We start from the raw sequence: 19683 nt of genomic DNA, 5'->3' as shown, positions 1-19683 counted from the left end.
AGGAGTCAGTTTCAGTGTTGTGAGTGTTGAAAAGTGTCTCATTACCTAAACAAGCATAGCATCAGTGAGACAGTTTGAGACAGATTGTCTTGTGTTGTATAAAGAATGGGCTACTGAATGATTGATTCATTAATGCCTAGTTCACACTACACAATATGTGCCCTGATTTTCACTCACCGAAACTAGATGTGACAGTTCGAAGGCAAATCTGCATTTGTTCGGGGCTCAAAAATCGTCTCTCGATCGCTAGTTGTCAACTGTTTAATGACTTGATCCGAGGGCTCACCAATCGCTCACAGACTCAAGAAAAATATCACCAAAAAATAGTCACCAGAAGCCATTTAAATCACCTTACAACTACAGAGCTGTTGGACTTGTGTTGTGTAATGCTCTAGACTTCCAACTTTTTTCTTGGATTGTATTTTATCTCACATGTATCTGTAAGTTTTACAGATAAATACAATAAATACAAAAATATTAAATTTATAACTTCAAGCATGGTATTGCGGGCGGCACGGTGGCTAAGTGGGTAGCACTGTTGCCTCACAACAAGAAAGTCCTGGGTTCGATCCCCAGGTGGGGCGGTCCGGGTCCTTTCTGTGTGGGGTTTGCATGTTCTCCCCGTGTCCGCGGGGGTTTCCTCCGAGAGCTCCGGTTTCCCCCCACAGTCCAAAGACATGCAAGTGAGGTGAATTGGAGATACTAAATTGTCCAAGATTGTGTTCGATATAATCTTGTGAAGTAATAAACCTTGTGTAATAAGTAGCTACCGTTTCCTGTCATGAATGTAACCAAAAGTGTAAAACATGACGTAAAAATCCTAATAAACAAACAAACTATCACAAAGTGAAACATGTGCTTCTGTACTGAAACTGAAAATTAATAAATAAACGAATTATTGCATAAGGGAATAAAAACACGTTCTGCATTTTCCTCTGCATCTTCACTGTGTTTGATTAACTCTGTCTAGTTGACAGCAGGAACTACATTTAGGAGGAATAGTTCTTCTCCGAGAACAAAACAGTGACGCAGCTGACTTGCTTCCTGTTTACAAGTGATTCTGACAGTCATTCATTTTTACTTATTTGTTAATAAAATAATTCAGTATTTGTATGTAGTTGTAAGCGCTTGCAGTCATGATTCCCTACACTGTCAACATTAAACTAGCAGCCCGGACACTGACCGGAACCCTCAGTTTACAAAATAAAACTGCTGTGGACTGGTGAGTAGCATTAGCTAGCACAGTGGCTAACCGACTGGCTTCTGCGCTTCTTCATAGCAGTTACTGTGTTCTACATTAACTACGGGGTTTATTTTTTATCTGTTATTGGTTTTACACAATATAAACATACTGCTGCTTATATACAGTGTGTTGTTTCTTCTATAAGTTTAGTTTGTTTACATCTTCTGTGTGTTTACTATTCAGTAGCGCTAACAGTTATTACTCCTGATAACTGTTAATGTAAACACCAGAGTTTCTGTCAGTCTAATCGATCAACCTAATGATCATTAGTAAAGTAATACTTTACACCGATCAACGACAACATCCCAAAAAAATTGTGCATGGCAATACCTATTTCATAACACTTGTCACAGAGTTTCTTACATTTACTTTGACTTTTATTTGATTGCAGACAGGATGAACCTGAGATATTTCATGTTTTATCTGCTCAACTTCATTTCATTTATTAATAAACATTCATTCCTGCATTTCAGGCCTGCAACACATTCCAAAAAAAGTTGGGGCAGTGAAGCATTTACCACTTTGTAATGTTGCCATTCCTTTTCACCACACTACACCACAAGTTTTGGCACCGAGGATACCAAGTGATTTAGTGTTTCAGCTTTTATTTTGTCCCATTCTTCCTGCAAACACGTCTTAAGATGTGCAACAGTATGGGGTCGTCGTCTCATTTTTTGTTTTAAAATTCTCCACACATTCTCTATTGGGGACGGATAAGGACTGCAGAAAGGCCAGCCCAGTACCCGTACCCTCTTCCTCCACAGCCATGCCTTTGTAATGTGTGCAGCATGTGGTTTCGCATTGTCTTGTTGAAAAATGCATGGACGTCCCTGGAAAAGATGACGTCTTGAAGGTAGCACATGTTGCTCTAAGATCTCAGTGTACTTTTCTGCATCAATGCTGCCATCACAGAAGTGTAAATGACCTTTGCCAAGGGCACTGACACAGCCCCATACCATGACAGACCCTGGCTTTTGGACTTGTTGCTGATAATACAATACACGTATCCAAGGTGTGATGGTCCATTCTAGATGCCTCCGAGCACAGAGAAGTTGACACCGCTTCTGGACATGGTTAACATGAGGCTTCTTTTTTGCACAGTAAAGTTTTAAGTGGCATTTGTGCATGTAACTCTGTATTGTAGTGTTTGACAAAGGTTTGCCAAAGTAATCCCTCACCCATGTGGTTATATCAGCTGTTGTTGAGTGGTGGTTCTTGATGCAGTGCGGTCTGCAGGATCGAAGATCACAGGCGTTCAGCTTAAGCTTGCACCCTTGAAATTCCTCCTGATTCCTTGAATCGTTTAATGATATTATGCACTGTAGAGGGAGAAATATGCAAATGTTCATTGTTTTTAAACATTTCAATAATTTTCTCACACATTTGTTGACAAACTGGAGATCCTCTGATCATCTTTGCTCATCAAAGACTCAGCTGTTCCTGAATGCTGCTTTTGTACCAAACCACGATTACAATCACCTGTTTGGAATCATCATTATTTAGTTTTTATACCTCATTACTAGCCCTTTTTTGGAATGTGTTGCAGGCCTGAAATGCAGGAATGGAGGTATACTAACAAATGAAATGAAGTTGAGCAGACAAAACATGAAATATCTTGGGTTCAAACTGTCTGCAATTAAATAAAAGTAAAAGTAGAGAGACATCCTGCCATCAAAATTGTGTCTTTCCCAGAAGGTCCATGGTTGTTTCAGCAAGACAAGCCACGTCTTGTTGCGCTATGACAGTGTGGCTTTTTAGAGTACATGTGCTTGACTGGCCTGGCTGCAGTCCAGATCTGTCTCCTATTGCATCATGAAATCAGACATTGGCGACCACAGTCTTGTATCAAGCAAGAATGGGCAAAAAATTTACTTGCAAAACTTTAGCAATTAGTACCGTCAAATCACAAACCATTAAAAAGTGTAATTAATTACAAAGGTGATATAACACAGTGCTAAATATTCCTCTGTCCCAAACGAATTCATTGCTGTTAAGAAATTGTAGTGCATTGCTCTTTAAAGAACAGCTTTTAATCAGACACTGTGAGAAAACCCATCACTTTTTCCCTTCGACTGTTCCCCTATTTAGGGGCTGCCACTCAAATCATTCTGGTCCGCATACCTTTATTAGCACAGTTTTACGCTAGATACTCTTTTTGATCTGACCCTACCTATTTCATCCAGGCTTGGGATTGGCATGGAAAGTGCACTGTTAACTGCACCTTCTGTTCTGCTGTTCATGTAAATATGTGACATGCTTCTAACGATACGGCAGCACTTAATGTCTTTTTCTGTTCCACTATGACTGTGCTATTTGTGCCCAAAGCAAAGTCTGTAGCTTAAAGAAATACGAGGGATCTTCAGAAAGTTTCCGCACTTTTATATTTTTGTTTAAAATGGTGAGGTTGTGACGAGCAGTTATTGGTGGTGTCTGAGAAAATGAGAGAGCTTATAGTCCGGATTTAGTGCCATCTGGTTTCCAACTTTTTGGACCGCTCAAATAAGCTTTTCATGTAATGATGATGTAAAAACAGCGGTGCATCAGTGGCTACACGCTCAACCAAAGACATTTTTTGCTGCTGCCATTAAAAAGTTGGTACAACGCTGTGATCATTATTTTATTAGGCAATCTCAGTGTGTTGTGAAATGATCATAACATGTTTAGCTTTCATAAATATTTATATTATATTAATATTAAATATATAGCCTATGTGGTTGTAGTCTTTTTTTTTTTTTTATCCGTTGTTGTTGTTGTTAATCCAGGGTCCCAGGCATTTGATATTGGTTTTTAATGTCATTTTGTTAATGTTAAATTTTTTTTAAATATTCAATTATGTCCTTAAGGAGCATGCTTTATGTACACAGGCCAAACTCACTCACTCACTTTGTCAACCGCTTATCCAATTAGAGTTGCGCATGGGGGATGGTTGCTAGAGCCTATCCCAGCTTTTCAATGGGCACAAGGCACACAGTAACACCCTGAACGGGGCACCAGTCCATCGCAGGGCAGACACACATAAACACACACATACTGTACACACACCCATTCACCTATAGGGCAATTCAGTGTCTCCATTTAACCTGACTGCATGTTTTTTGGACTGTGGGAGGAAACGGAGCTCCCGGAGGAAACCCACACAGACACAGGGAGAACATGCACACAGAAAGGACCCCGACTGCCCCACCTGGTGATCGGACCCAGGACCTTCTTGCTGTGAGGCGACAGTGCTACCCGCCACGCTGTTGCCACAAATTTACAAGCGTTTTATGTATTGTATATCCTTTGCTTTTTACCTGTTAGCAGTTTTATCAGTAATTATGAATGGTGTCTATACAGTGTATATTAATATTGTTTTTCATTGTTTACATGAGGAAAGTGAAACCTCGACTTGGTAACAGGCTTTTCTGCATTTTAAAATTGCATTTTTTTTCCCTACCAATTAATCCTGGTCCGGGTCTTTTCTGTGTGGAGTTTGCATGTTCTCCCTGTGTCTGCGTGGGTTTCCTCCGGGAGCTCCAGTTTCCTCCCACAGTCCAAAGACATGCAAGTGAGGTGAATTGGAGACACTTAATTGTCCACGAGTGTGTTCGATATAACCTTGTGAACTGAAGAACCTTGTAATGTGTAACTACCGTTCTTGTCATGAATGTAACCAAAGTGTAAAACATGATGTTAAAATCCAAATAAACAAACAAACCTACCAATTAATCCAGTAGCAGAGTATTTTTGGAACTTAGTCTCCATTGTTGGTTGCTTTCAGTCATGTACAAAAAGGGATAAATCCTTGATTCAAGAAATTGAGAAGAGACACAAAACTTTTTAGTAGATTAACAACAGACAAATTAATGTAAACTGGTACAAAGACGATATGAAGCTACATTAATTTTATTTTGTACTTATTGTCTTGATTTAGTGGCAATTGGTTAACATTAATACAATAAACAATTGATTTAATGTTTTGCTGCTGCTGATGTAAATTTATTTTGGGTGTCAGATTTGTTAAGTTTTTGATATTAGGCATTTTAATGCAGCCATAATTTGTCTGATCATTAAGAACTATGAGTTTCAGAACAACATGTCAAGGCATATTCATTTATTTTGTTGTGAAATGCCCTCATAGCTCTTATTTTTATAGGCCCTAAATCTAGCTTTGCGTTGTTAAGAGTGGTGCTTGTAAATTTAGAGAAGGTTATGGAAAAGCATCTTGCATGCTGCATTTTCCACCCTAATCCATGTACCTTAGCACTACAGAAATCTCAAGTCTGTATTCAGTATGGTAATGGCTCTTTTGTCTCTTTTTATTCCTTGTAGGGGTTGGCAAGGTCTGATAGCCCAAGGATGCCACTCTAGCATTCTTATAATCGACCCAAAGACTGCTCAGACCATTCAAGTCTTGGAGAGGCACAAGGCCAATGTTGTCAAGGTGAGTTTGAAATGTCTAGGTCACAAAAATGTTAAACAGTAATGAAATTAGTTTTTCTAACTACCCAGAATATGTGCAGAGTAATGTTGCTGTTGGTTAGGCTGATGCTTAGTCATACTTTTTGGAGTTTTCAGCTAAATGTAGCATTGCAACACCATTCAGATATTGCAGTACCTCTGTCTCTGATACACTCATGCCATAGCCATACACTAGAAATACATAACAATGATGGAATGAATGGGAAGTATTACTTTATTATTAGGAATTTGCTCTCTATATGCATGAGTGATCCAGTAATCTAAATCTGATTTTAAAAAGTTAAGAGATTAGAGATTAGACAAAATCATTTGAGTAAGCATTGTAAAAATGTATGCGTTCTTGAAAATGCAGTTTGCATTCTATAGTTTTTATAGATATTCACCAGCATTTACCTTTGGATAATAAATTCCATTTTAAAACTGAGAAGAGAGACTGCAGAACTCTCAGTCATGGGATTTGTGAAAGCTGGCCCTTGATTATTTACTGGAATTTCAAAGTCATTACACAACAAAAAAGCTGTAAAACAGAGAAAAGCAGTGTCAGTTTGTACAGTCCACTTTTAGATTACATATTGCATGTAACATAGCAGATGTTGTAAATGCTTGTATACACCGATCAGCCATAACATTAAAACCACCTCCTTGTTTCTACACTCACTGTCCATTTTATCAGCTCCACTTACCATATAGAAGCACTTTGTAGTTCTACAATTACTGACTGTAGACCATCTGTTTCTTTACATGCTTTTTTAACCTGCTTTCACCCTGTTCTTCAATAATCAGGACCCTCACATGACCACCACAGAGCAGGTATTATTTAGGTGGTGGATGATTCTCAGCACTGCAGTGACACTGACATGGTGGTGGTGTGTTAGTGTGTGTTGTGCTGGTATGAGTGGATTAGACACAGCAGCGCTGCTGGACAGCACTCACTGTTCACTCTATTAGACACTCCTACCTAGTCGGTCCACCTTGTAGATGTAAAGTCAGAGACGATCACTCATCTATTGCTGCTGTTTGAGTTGGTCATCTTCTAGACCTTCATTAGTGTTCACAGGACGCTGCCCACGGGGGGCTGTCGGCTGGATATTTCTGGTTTGTGGACTATACTTAGTCCAGCAGTGACAGTGAGGTGTTTAAAAACTCCATCAGCACTGCTGTGTCTTATCCACTCATACCAGCACAACACACACTAACACACCACCACCATGTCAGTGTCACTGCAGTGCTGAGAATTATCCACCACAGACAGTAATATCTGCTCTGTAGTGGTCCTTTGAGAGTCCTGACCATTAAAGAACAGCATGACTAACAAAGGGGGCTAACAAAGCATGCAGAGAAATAGATGGACTATGGTCAGCAATTGTAGAACTACAAAGTGCTTCTATATGGTAAGTGGAGCTGATAAAATGGACAGTGAGTGTAGAAACAAGGAGGTGGTTTTAATGTTATGGCTGATCGGCGCTCAGGTGGTGCAACAGTCTGTTAATGCATCCTGGACAGGGCGCCAATCTATCATGAGCCTTGGCCAGTCCTTCTTAGATAAATGTCTGTATGTAAATGCCCGACTATCAGATTCTGGATTCAAACCGCAATTAACTGTGCCAAACCTAGATTTGGCTGTACAACTTCAAATATATATGTGTATTTTTTTTTTTTACATTAGATTCAACTTTGTTGTCAGTAAGTACAGCTGTGAGCATCTAACCAAAGGCGCAAAGTAGCGAGCATATAAAGAAGATTGATAATGAGATAGATGTATATAATGCAAATATGGAACAAATAAGGTCCATTAGCGAAACAAGGTGAAACATTGCTAAATGCAGAATTGCAGTGAATATAAACTGCAGAAAAGGTGTAAACCATAATTAAACAATTAATTAAACAATAATGTAAACTGTATGATAGTGGTTGATGAAAGTATTGGTGTTATCAGAAGCTTCTGATGAGGTGGACCGTAGAGTGAGAAAAGCCTGTTGCTGTGGCTAACAGTCCATGATTCAGTTGGGAACTATCTTTGATGTTCCATAGAGTGTTTTTTTTTTTGCAAGTTTTTAGTGGAGGAGAGTTGAACACCAGCGATGTGTTGGGCAGTTTTCAGTACGCACTTGAGGACTTTCCTTTTAGAGACAGAGCTATCTTCAGCCTCTTTTGGAAGTAGAGACGTTTATGTGCTTTATTGATTATTGTGGAGGTGTTAAGGTTTCAGATGAGGTCCTCAGAGATGTGGATGCATAGGAACTTGAAGCTAGATACACGCTCAACCTCAACTCCACTGATGTAGATTGGGTTGTGGGCCAGTGATAGCTCAGTGGTTAAGGTACTGGACTAGTAAACAGAAGGTTGCCGGTTCAAGCCCCGCCACCACTAAGTTGCCACTGTTGGGTCCCTGAGCAAGGCCCTTAACCCTCAATTGCTCATTGTGTTCCGCTCACTGTAAGTCGCTTTGGATAAAAGCGTCTGCTAAATGCTGAAAATGTAAATGTAAATGTTGTGCGCATTGTAGGGTATCATTTGTATTTTTGTAGTTGTGATTTCTATTCTGCTTATGGAGTCCAGTTTTCATTGATTCCCTGTTTTAATTTCAAAATGATGAAAAAAGATCACATGTTTAGATACCAAAAATAACTTTATTTATACTATTATTTTTTTGAAGTGTTAAATAGACCTTCACAAAATAAATAAACTAAAATTTTAAATAAACTTTACGAACTATATTAAATAGCAAACTGTGACGAACTGTGAAGTCATTGCTGAGAAAAATAGGGCAAGAAGGGAAAAATGCTACAACTAAAGTGTATTCAGTGCACAACATAAACAATACATAACACAGAGGGTATGTTAGAGACGTATACAACTCAAGAGTTCTTGTTAAGCACTGTCGCCTCATAGCAAGAAGGTCCTGGGTTCGATTTCCAGGTGGAGCCCCCTCCCTGTGTCTGCGTGGATTTTCCGGGAGCTTCGGTTTCCTCCCACAGTCCAAAATCATGCAGGTAAGGTGAACTGGAGATACAAAATTGTCCATAACTGTGTTTGACATTGAACTTGTGAACTGATGACCCTTATGTAACGAATAACCTCCCCTGCCATGAATGTAACCAAAGTGTGTAGAGCAGGGGTCACCAACCTTTTTGAGACCGAGAGCTACTTCAAGGTTATACGAGTAATACGAAGGGCTACTTGTTTGATACAAACTTCCTGAATACCATTAAGTTGCACAGTTTACCTTTAATGATAATATTATTATTAATATTAATAATAAACAATCAAATATGTGCAGAGACAGTCTGATCACATGTTAATGTTAATGATTATTACCAATGATTTACCATGAAAGGAACCACAGATATATTTAAACATGCAACATTATTTATTTCAGTTCAAATCAAAATATCACTTCTGTAACATTTTTAGGAAATTTAAGAAAACTGTCTTAACACTACATTTGTAACATTTTTGAACAAATCATGAACTTTTGAAGTAATCACCAAATCTGTAGCATTTTTAACAAAAGCACATCTGTTCACTTTCTGAACAAATAATTCTTCACATTTTTGTATGATTTTTGAGTTTAATGTTGCCATGGTGTTTCACTGAAAACATCTGTTATCTCTTTCTTTGTCTGTAAATGTCTCTTAGTGGGAAGACTGGCATTGCATGTTGTTCACCAGTGTACTGTAATCTGGGGTGTAATTTGACACTGCAACTCTGAGTGAGTGTTGTAGATGTTCATCAGTAAGCCGTGTTCTGTGTTTGTTCTTGATGAAGTTCATGTCAGAAAAGGCCGATTCACAGAGATAGGTTGAACCAAAAAGGCAGACAACTTTCATAGCTGCTGTGCATACACCGTTGTACTTTTCTATGTCTATAAGGCACCAAAAGTTTGGTGCACCCTGATGGGCTTTGAGGTAGAGGTCATTTTGCAATGTTAGGATTTCGATCTCCATCTGTACAGCATCCAAGTTAAACGTTGCACTTAGTTGCTCAGTAATGCATGCAATGTCCACCTGCATGAAAGGATTTGAAATGAATAACACACATGGCTCAAGTTTATCAGTCACAAAATCTGTTCTTAAACTCTTGCCCAAGTCTGTTTATGACTTGAGAGTACTTTTCTGCAACTTTGTGAAAAGCCCCAGATGCAGAAGAATTGTCATTCAGCACTGACTGCATGGATGGAAAATGCAGCACTTTTTTTCCCTGTAAATGGCCAGAGAAAATGTTCATCTTAGCTTTAAATGTGTTTACAGCACTTATCATGTCAGCAACACTCTTACCTTTGCCTTGCAGCTCACAGTTCAAATGGTTCAGTTTCCCAGTGATGTCAGTTAAAAATGCAAGGTCAAGTATCCACTCAGTGTCCTCGAGCAGGGATGAGTCTTCCCCCTTGGATTGCATGAACTCTTTGATTTCACCCAAAAGTGACAAAAAAACGCTGCAAAACTCGTCCCCTGCTGAGCCATCGGATTTCTGTGTGTAGTAGCAGGTCACCATATTCAGCTGACAGCTCCTCCAGCAGCACCTTGAATATTCTGTGGTGTTTGGCTTTGGAGCGAATGCCATTTATGATCTTCACGACGGGAGTCATCACATGATGCAGTGGTAATGCAGAAATTTTGGGAAATCTGTGTCACCTTTGCATTGCGCAATAAAGCCCGCATGTCGGCCCGTCATGGCGGGAGCCCCGTCTGTAGTAATCGACACCAACTTTTCCAGTGGTACCTTTTTCTCCACAAAGAACCTCTTCACCGCGTTGTAGATGTCCACTCCCCTAGTTGTTGTTTTCAGGGGCAGTAGTTCCAGGAGTTCTTCTTTTGTGGAGAAATCATCAAACACCATTCGGATAAACATCATCAGCTGCGACGTACTGCTGCTGTCCACGGACTCGTCGCACTGGATGCTGAACCACCTGCACGTTATCAGATCCCGGTCCAGCTGCTCTGTCAAGTTCCCGGACATAGCCGAAACTCTTCTAACCATCGTACTGGCTCCCAGTTGGACATCGGAGAGAATGGAGATGGCAATGGGAACCATTTTTTTTGTCTTTAAACACAGTGTGCACTATTATCATCATTATCATCATTACTATTATCATCATTGCTTCTTTTAATACATCTCCGTCTGAAAATGTTTTTTTATTTCTTATTAAAAAATTTGCAGCTCTATATGAAGCTTCAGTTGATTTTTGTGATTTTTTTACTGGCATTGTGAAAAAAGACTGCTGTTTACCCAAAGCTGCCTTTAATTCACAGGTTTTTTCTGCGCGTTGTTCGCTGCCAGGTGGGTAGTTAGCATTAAAGTTTTTGTGACGGGTACTGAAATGTCTGTCAACATTGTGTCGCTTTGCCGTCGCCACAGTCGCTCCGCAAATTAGAAAATTTTTTCTTTCACTGACGTGAAAAAGAACTCTTTCTCCCAGTCACTGTGAAAATGGTATGTTTTCTTTCGCTTCACTGCCATTTTTTCTTTATTTTTAGAGGTAAAAAGCGCTGCGCATGCTTGGTTGTCACATCAACGATTGGGATGAAGACTTGTGTTGGTGACCCCTGGTGTAGAGCATTATGTTAAAATCCTAATAAATAATTAATTAATAAATAAATTAAGGAAATTCAGCATATCAGTCTTTTTTTTGGCTATCAGCCTTTTAGTCCTTTTGTTTTTTAAAGTGAAGCCACACTTTTGACCGTTTACCACAGTACTGACAGATACATACAGTATGTACAACCTTAAATAGATATCCTTTGTGTACAATAATAAAAATCGATAAGCAGAACCAAAATTCAGTTTGTACGCAGTACTTTTGTATTTGGTTCTAAATTGGAACCGAGTTTAGATTCCCAACCCTAACTCTTATTATTCTGGAAGTCCACAGTGAGCTCCTTAGTTTTCTGTGTGTTCAGTGAGAGGTTGTTAACTCTCAAACTGCCCCACCTACTGGGGGAGCACAGAGAGAGCTGCACACTAGCGCCAGGTGAGGAACAGTGGGTGACCATGTGTCTCACACACACACACATATGCACATACGCACACACACACTAATTAATTTTTATTTCTATCTTATTATTACTGTTAATGTTACCATTTTTATTGTTATTATTTGCACTGTTTTTAATATTATTTTATTCTATTTTATTTTTTGCATCTGTAACTGTAACTTGTATATATTTGTTCTTTCTTATTGTTATTTTTATTTTTCTCTGTAACTGAGCTTTGGCAATACGAATGTCCTTATTTGTCATGCCAATAACGTTTTTTTTTAGTTTGATTTTGAGGTTGTTACTGACACACCATTGCTCCAGATGCTGCACCTCATCATTGTTGCTGTTCAAGCCAACCACCTTGGTGTCGTCTGATTATTTGATGATGAAGTTGGATCCATAAACAGATTTTCAATCATGGGTAAACAGAAAGTGGAGTGGACTAATTATGCTTTAATAAAGCTCATCCTTATCTCTTAGCTTATCTCTGGATGTGCAGTATGCATCCTAGTTTCCAGACTTGAAGGCATTGTTGTGTGCCTTCAGTAGGATATAAAGCTCATTGTTAATCCAAGGCCTCTGAATCTTTCCAGATGGTAACTGTCCACACGCTTGATCGTGTAGTCCAGAACAGAGTTGGTGTACATGTACTGTGCTCCCTAAATTCTAAATGTGGACTTTGCAGTGAGAGGGGTGAACATGCTGGATCCTGTTTATACAAACAATTCTGGCACACACTGAGCGGAACTCGGTTACTCAAAACATATCTCTGTAATGCTAATTCCAGCACACAGACGCTCAACTGAAGCTCCAAACCGGGTCTGAAACAAATAAAAACCAGGCTTTTTAAGACTGTTTTAAGCGCACTGACTGAGACCTGTTTAGGGAGGATGCAACATATGATGACTCTGTCTCCAAGAAACTGCCCTGAGTGATCAGAGAAGCAAAGCAAACACACATCGACAGCGTCATTTAGAACAGCAGTGACACACAGCGAATGTGGCAGGGCCTCCAGGCCATCAAAAACTACTGGACCACACCACCTGCCTCTGACAGTAATGCCTTCCTTTCAGATGCACTTCTACGCTCGGTTTGAGGCACAGAATGAAGTGGTGGTGAGGAAGACCATTCCTCCTCCCAACAACCCGGTGCTTTGTCTTACCACAACTGATGTGAGGGAAACTCTATACAAAAAGCTGCTGGACCAAACAATATTTCTGGGAAAGTGCTCAAAGGATGTGAAGACCAGCTTGCAGATGTTTTTACAGAAATCTTTAACATCTCTCTGAGCAGTGCCATCTTTTTAAGGTGCTTCAAGGCAACCACTGTTATGCCTGTTCTAAAGAAATTGGTCCTGTCTCAATGTGCTTCAAGATGCTCATCCTGAGGCATGTCAAGACCCTTGTATCCTGCTTCATGAACCCACTGTTTTAATATAGTCACAACCACTTTACAGACATGGCATAACCATTGCACTTCATCTAGCTCTCACCCATCTGAAAAAGAAGGTCATATACACTTGAATGCTTTTAGTTCTTTTAGAACTTTAGTTCAGCATTCAACACATTCATTCCTCAGCAGAGCTCGCTGGGCCTGAACTCCTTTCTCTGCAACTGGATTATGTGCTTTCTGACTGGTAGACCTCAGGCTGTCCGGATCAGTAACATCTTCAGCATCACCACTGATACCCCTTTTCCACTGAACTTGATTTTGTGTGTTTCCACCAAAAAAAATGGTTCCGGACAGCGAACTAGCATTCAAATCTGGCACCACAGAATACTATCTAGTGTAGTGTAGAGGTTTGGGTGCTTTTACATGACAAGCTGTAAAATCACTGTGCTCTTGTTTTGAATGGAGCTTGATGCTGCACTTCCATCTTTTAAAGTTCACCTGAATGAATTTTGAGCCACTTTGTCGTTGATATTTTCAAAGCGCCTCAAAAGAGATGAACTGTGTGATATGACGTGATAAAAATGACCCAGGCAGTACAAAAAACACTTAACATGAAAAATAAAGCTTAACGTGGCTTGTTGTACTAAAACAACCGATGAATTTTGGCAGTACAGAGCACTTATAACCATTAATAACAGAGATAAATTTAGTGTTCCTATGTCATATTTTTAGTACGTTCAGCTATGTTATGCTTTTCTTATGTTAAGCTTTTTCGACTCTCCCGAGAAACGAATTCACAACCCTGAGCAGCATAAACACCACACGTGAAGTAAATCCAGCTAAACAGAGATACATACAGTGTATCACAAAAGTGAGTACACCCCTCACATTTCTGCAAATATTTCATTATATCTTTTCATGGGACAACACTATAGACATGAAACTTGGATATAATTTAGAGTAGTCAGTGTACAACTTGTATAGCAGTGTAGATTTACTGTCTTCTGAAAATAACTCAACACACAGCCATTAATGTCTAAATAGCTGGCAACATAAGTGAGTACACCCCACAGTGAACATGTCCAAATTGTGCCCAAATGTGTCGTTGTCCCTCCCTGGTGTCATGTGTCAAGGTCCCAGGTGTAAATGGGGAGCAGGGCTGTTAAATTTGGTGTTTTGGGTACAATTCTCTCATACTGGCCACTGGATATTCAACATGGCACCTCATGGCAAAGAACTCTCTGAGGATGTGAGAAATAGAATTGTTGCTCTCCACAAAGATGGCCTGGGCTATAAGAAGATTGCTAACACCCAGAAACTGAGCTACAGCACGGTGGCCAAGGTCATACAGCGGTTTTCCAGGACAGGTTCCACTCGGAACAGGCTTCGCCAGGGTCGACCAAAGAAGTTGAGTCCACGTGTTCGGCGTCATATCCAGAGGTTGGCTTTAAAAAATAGACACATGAGTGCTGCCAGCATTGCTGCAGAGGTTGAAGACGTGGGAGGTCAGCCTGTCAGTGCTCAGACCATACGCCGCACACTGCATCAACTCGGTCTGCATGGTCGTCATCCCAGAAGGAAGCTGACGCACAAGAAAGCCCGCAAACAGTTTGCTGAAGACAAGCAGTCCAAGAACATGGATTACTGGAATGCCCTGTGGTCTGACGAGACCAAGATAAACTTGTTTGGCTCAGATGGTGTCCAGCATGTGTGGCGGCGCCCTGGTGAGAAGTACCGAGACAACTGTATCTTGCCTGCAGTCAAGCATGGTGGTGGTAGCATCATGGTCTTGGGCTGCATGAATGTTGCTGGCACTGGGGAGCTGCAGTTCATTGAGGGAAACATGAATTCCAACATGTACTGTGACATTCTGAAACAGAGCATGATCCCCTCCCTTCGAAAACTGGGCCTCATGGCAGTTTTCCAACAGGATAACGACCTTAAACACAACCTCCAAGATGACAACTGCCTTGCTGAGGAAGCTGAAGGTAAAGGTGATGGACTAAACCCAATTGAGCACCTGTGGCGCATCCTCAAGTGGAAGGTGGAGGAGTTCAAGGTGTCTAACATCCACTAGCTCCGTGATGTCATCATGGAGGAGTGGAAGAGGATTCCAGTAGCAACCTGTGCAGCTCTGGTGAATTCCATGCCCAGGAGGGTTAAGGCAGTGCTGGATAATAATGGTGGTCACACAAAATATTGACACTTTGGGCACAATTTGGACATGTTCACTGTGGGGTGTACTCACTTATGTTGCCAGCCATTTAGACATTAATGGCTGTGTGTTGAGTTATTTTCAGAAGACAGTAAATCTACACTGCTATACAAGTTGTACACTGACTACTCTAAGTTATATCCAAGTTTTATTTCTATAGTGTTGTCCCATGAAAAGATATAATAAAATATTTGCAGAAATGTGAGGGGTGTACTCACTTTTGTGATACACTGTATATAGTATTTTAGAGTGGATTTGATGGTTATTTCACACAAATTGATGTTCGTGTCATGGGGCTTTAGTGATGTTTCACCGCTCAAGTCGAGCGCTGAGCAAATTGGCTATTTGCGCCGAGGGTCGTGGTGAAAGTGTAGCGCAAACTGCTTCTCACATGAATACTACAGAAATTAACAATGACGACAAACACGTCTACGTCTCATCACCAATAGTTGAGCGATGCTGTTTGCATAAAAACATCTGTAACAGCAGCACAAATGCTTGCAGGTAATCTACACAAAGAACATAAATGTTCGAAGAAACCCGAACAGAACCGGTTCAAGAACCAGAGTTCTTTTGGTGGAAAAGCTCTAACAGAGAACTAGAGCTCTTAAGGGCTGTGTGCTAAGTCAGTTGCTGTTTGCTGACTCACGACTGTGCAGAAATTTGCTGCTCTAATCACATCATCAAGTTTGCTGCTGATACGTGGTGGGTCTCATCAGCAGGAAAGACGAGTCAGCATACAGATAGGAGGTGCAATGCTTAACGGACTGTGGAGATTGCCGAACACTGAAATCTATTAAAAAAATGAAGTTTTGCTTGGCAGTGAACCACATCTGGTCCCTCAAAACCAGCTCCATAACCAACGACTCTTCAGTGTATAGTGAGGACAGCTGAAAAGATCATTGGCCTCTTTTTTATCTCTCATAGACGTTTACAACAAGAGCTGTATCAGCAAGCCCTCAGCATTGTGGAGGACCCATCACACCTCTGACACTAACTCTTTACTCTTCTGCCGTCTGGAAGAAGGTCACGTCGATTTCTGACCCTCACTGCTAGACTGTGCAACAGCTTTTTTTCCACAAGCAATATGGCTACTCTCAAATCTCAGCTGATGAACTGATAAACACCCCCACATACACACACGCTCACAAAACACGCTATCAACACATGTTTATATACAACCCCAAATCAGAAAAAGGACAGCGTGAAAAATGCAAATAATACAAAAACACAGAGTTTCTTACATTTACTTTGACTTTTATTTGATTACAGACAGGATGAAGGTATGAGATATTTCATGTTTTTTCTGGTCAACTTCTTTTCATTTATTAATAAACATCCATTCCATCCATTCCTGCATTTCAGGCCTGCAACACATTCCAAAAAAAGTTGGGACAGTAAAGTATTTACCATTTTGTAATGTTGCTATTTTGATTCACCACGCTTAAAAGACGTTTTGGCACTGAGGATACCAAGTGATTTAATGTTTCAGCTTTTATTTTGTCCCATTCTTCCTGCAAACACGTCTTAAGATGTGCAACAGTACGGGGTCGTCGTTGTCGCATTTTTCGTTTCAAAATTCTCCACACATTGTCTATTGTGGACAGGTCAGGACTGCAGGCAGGCCAGTCCAGTACCTGTACTCTCTTCTTCAGCAACCATGCCTTTGTAATGTGTGCATGTGGTTTTGCATTGTCTTGTTGAAAAATGCATGAACGTCCCTGTAAAAAGAAACTGACACAGCCCCATACCATGACAGACCCTGGCTTTTGGACTTGTTGCTGATGACGGTCCTTCTTGTCTTTGGTCCGGAGCACACGGCGTCCATTTTTTTCCAAAAAAAACCTGTAAAGCTGATTCATCTGACCACAATACACGTTTCCACTGTGTGATGGTCCATCCTAGATTCCTTGAAGCCCAGAGAAGTCAACACCGCTTCTGGACATGCTTAACATAATGCTTCTTTTTTGCACAGTAAAGTTTTAAGTGGCATTTATGCATGTAACTCTGTATTGTAGTGCTTGACAAAGGTTTGCCAAAGTAATCCCTTGCCCATGTGGTTATATCAGCTGTTGTTGAGTGGCTGTTTTTGATGCAGTGTCGTCTGAGGGATCGAAGATCACGGGCGTTCAGCTTAAGCTTGCGTTCTTGGCCTATATTCCTTCTGATTCCTTTCAATTGTTTAATGATATTATGCACTGTAGAGGGAGAAATATGCAAATCCCTTCCAGTCTTTCTGTGAGGTATATTGTTTTTAAACATTTCAATAATTTTCTGGAGATTAACTAGAGATCCTCTGATCATCTTTGCTCATCAAAGACTCAGCCTTTCCTGGATGCTGCTTTTGTACCAAACCATGATTACAATCACCTGTTTACATCACCTGTTTGGAATCACATCGTTATTTCGTTTTTTCACCTCATTACTAGCCCTAAATTGCCCCCGTCCCAACTTTTTTTGGAATTTGTTGCAGGCCTGAAATGCAGGAATTGAGGTATATTAACAAATGAAATGAAGTTGAGCAGACAAAACATGAAATATCTTGGGTTCAAACTGTCTGCAATCAAATAAAAGTCAAAGTAAATGTAAGGAACGCTGCACTTCTATTTTATTTGCATTTTCCATACTGTCCCAAATTTGTACTGGCCATCAACACACTTAGACTTTTGGTCCTGTCCCTTTTGGTCCTGCTCAGTGTATATTGTATTGTTTGCACTTGTGTTTTGTGTTGCAGCATAGTCCCAGAGGAATATTGTTTCATTTTAATTTGTACCTAAAGATAGCTGAAACGATGGTAAAGCCTCTTGAATCTTGTTAATGTCAGTGTGAGAGTCCATAGTGGCCTGAGATAAGAACTACTTCCAGTCTGTGTGCTGCATCTAATGTTGTAGAGAGTCATCAGTCCCCTCCAGTCATACTTTTAAAGACCTCACTATAGGTGGTCAGATTGTCTGAGGTGGGGAAGGAGGATTGATGCTGGTGTACACATGATTCAGAATTATAATTCCTCCTTATCACACAGGTACATAAACAGCTGCAATAATGGTGCATGTTATTTCTTAATAATAATAATAATACATTTTATTTATATAGCGCTTTTCAAGATACTCAAAGACGCTTTACATAAGACAAATAATCAAAACAAATACATACACCATACAAATCATAGTACAAAATCAAAATAGTACATCAACATCAAGAATAATTAAGATAAAAACAAAGAGAGCAGCATAAGACAGTTCATTAAAAATTAGCTAAATTATGAGAGAGAACAACAAATATAGAACAATTTCTTAAAATTAGACAGAAACAGGACAGATTCACATGCAATCAGGAAACTGAAAACTTTACAAGTTTTAGGATCTAGGACTTCACATTTCTGTCGTGATCTAAGTATAAAAACTATTAAAAAGAATAGCAAAAATAAAAGCATTTATTTCGTGTTGTTACAAGTTAAATGCCATTTTGAATAGATGAGTTTTGAGAAGTGACTTGAATTTGGACAGGTCAGGACAATCTCGTAGGTGTTTGGGGAGAGCATTCCATAAAGATGGAGCAGCTATGGAAAAGGCCCTGTCACCCCAGGTCCGGTGCTTGGTCCTAGAGGGTATGGACAGTAGGTTAGCCTCAGAAGAGCGAAGGCTACGGGAGGGAATGTGATGATGGAGCAGGTCGGTGAGGTAGGATGGGGCCTGATTATGGAGAGCTTTGTGAGTGAATAGAAGAATTTTGAATTGAATGCGTTGAGCAACGGGAAGCCAATGAAGTTTTTGGAGAACAGGTGTAATATGATCACGGGCGCGAGTATGAGTAAGGAGGCGAGCAGCTGAATTCTGGATATACTGAAGTTTTTTTAGGATTTTGTTAGATGTACCATAAAGGATGCTATTGCAATAATCAATTAATAATAAAATAAAAGCATGAATCAAGGTTTCGGCGGCAGAAAAGGAGAGTGATGGACGTAGACGTGCTATGTTTTTTAGATGAAAGAAAGCAGTTTTGGTGATGTGATTTACATGGAGGTCAAAAGAGAGGTTGCTATCAAAAATTACACCAAGATTTCGGATGTTAGAAGACGGAGACAAAGTGTCATTATCAATGGTAATTTGAAAATTTTTTGTGGTTTTTGCCAGGGTTGTAGGACCTACGATGATCATATCTGATTTTTCACAGTTTAATTTGAGGAAATTAGCTTTCATCCACAATTTCATTTCAGTGATGCAATTTGTCAGAGTGGAGTGAAGTTCAGTATTAATGGATTTGGAGGAGATGTAAAGCTGAATATCATCAGCATAGCAGTGGAAATGTAAACCATGCCGACGTATGATGTCACCAAGGGGGAGCATATAAAGAATAAACAAAAGGGGACCTAACACTGAGCCTTGGGGAACGCC

General features: G+C 40.0%; 1 protein-coding gene across 1 annotated transcript in view; it reads left to right on the top strand.

Annotated features, from left to right (window-relative positions):
* The first annotated feature begins 1119 nt into the window (after positions 1–1119).
* wdr11 (WD repeat domain 11) overlaps positions 1120–19683 on the top strand; it is a 158162-nt gene continuing 139598 nt past the window's right edge. The window contains exons 1-2 of the mRNA XM_062994980.1: positions 1120–1222; positions 5555–5666. Coding sequence (XP_062851050.1) covers positions 1137–1222; positions 5555–5666 — 198 coding nt within the window. The 5' untranslated portion in view covers positions 1120–1136. The remainder of the gene's footprint in view (positions 1223–5554; positions 5667–19683) is intronic.

Source organism: Trichomycterus rosablanca, chromosome 5, assembly GCF_030014385.1.
Source record: "Trichomycterus rosablanca isolate fTriRos1 chromosome 5, fTriRos1.hap1, whole genome shotgun sequence".
NCBI classification, from domain to species: Eukaryota; Metazoa; Chordata; class Actinopteri; order Siluriformes; family Trichomycteridae; genus Trichomycterus; species Trichomycterus rosablanca.
The sequence above is the reverse complement of the archived record's forward strand: the minus strand, read 5'-3'. Positions and strand labels throughout refer to the sequence as shown.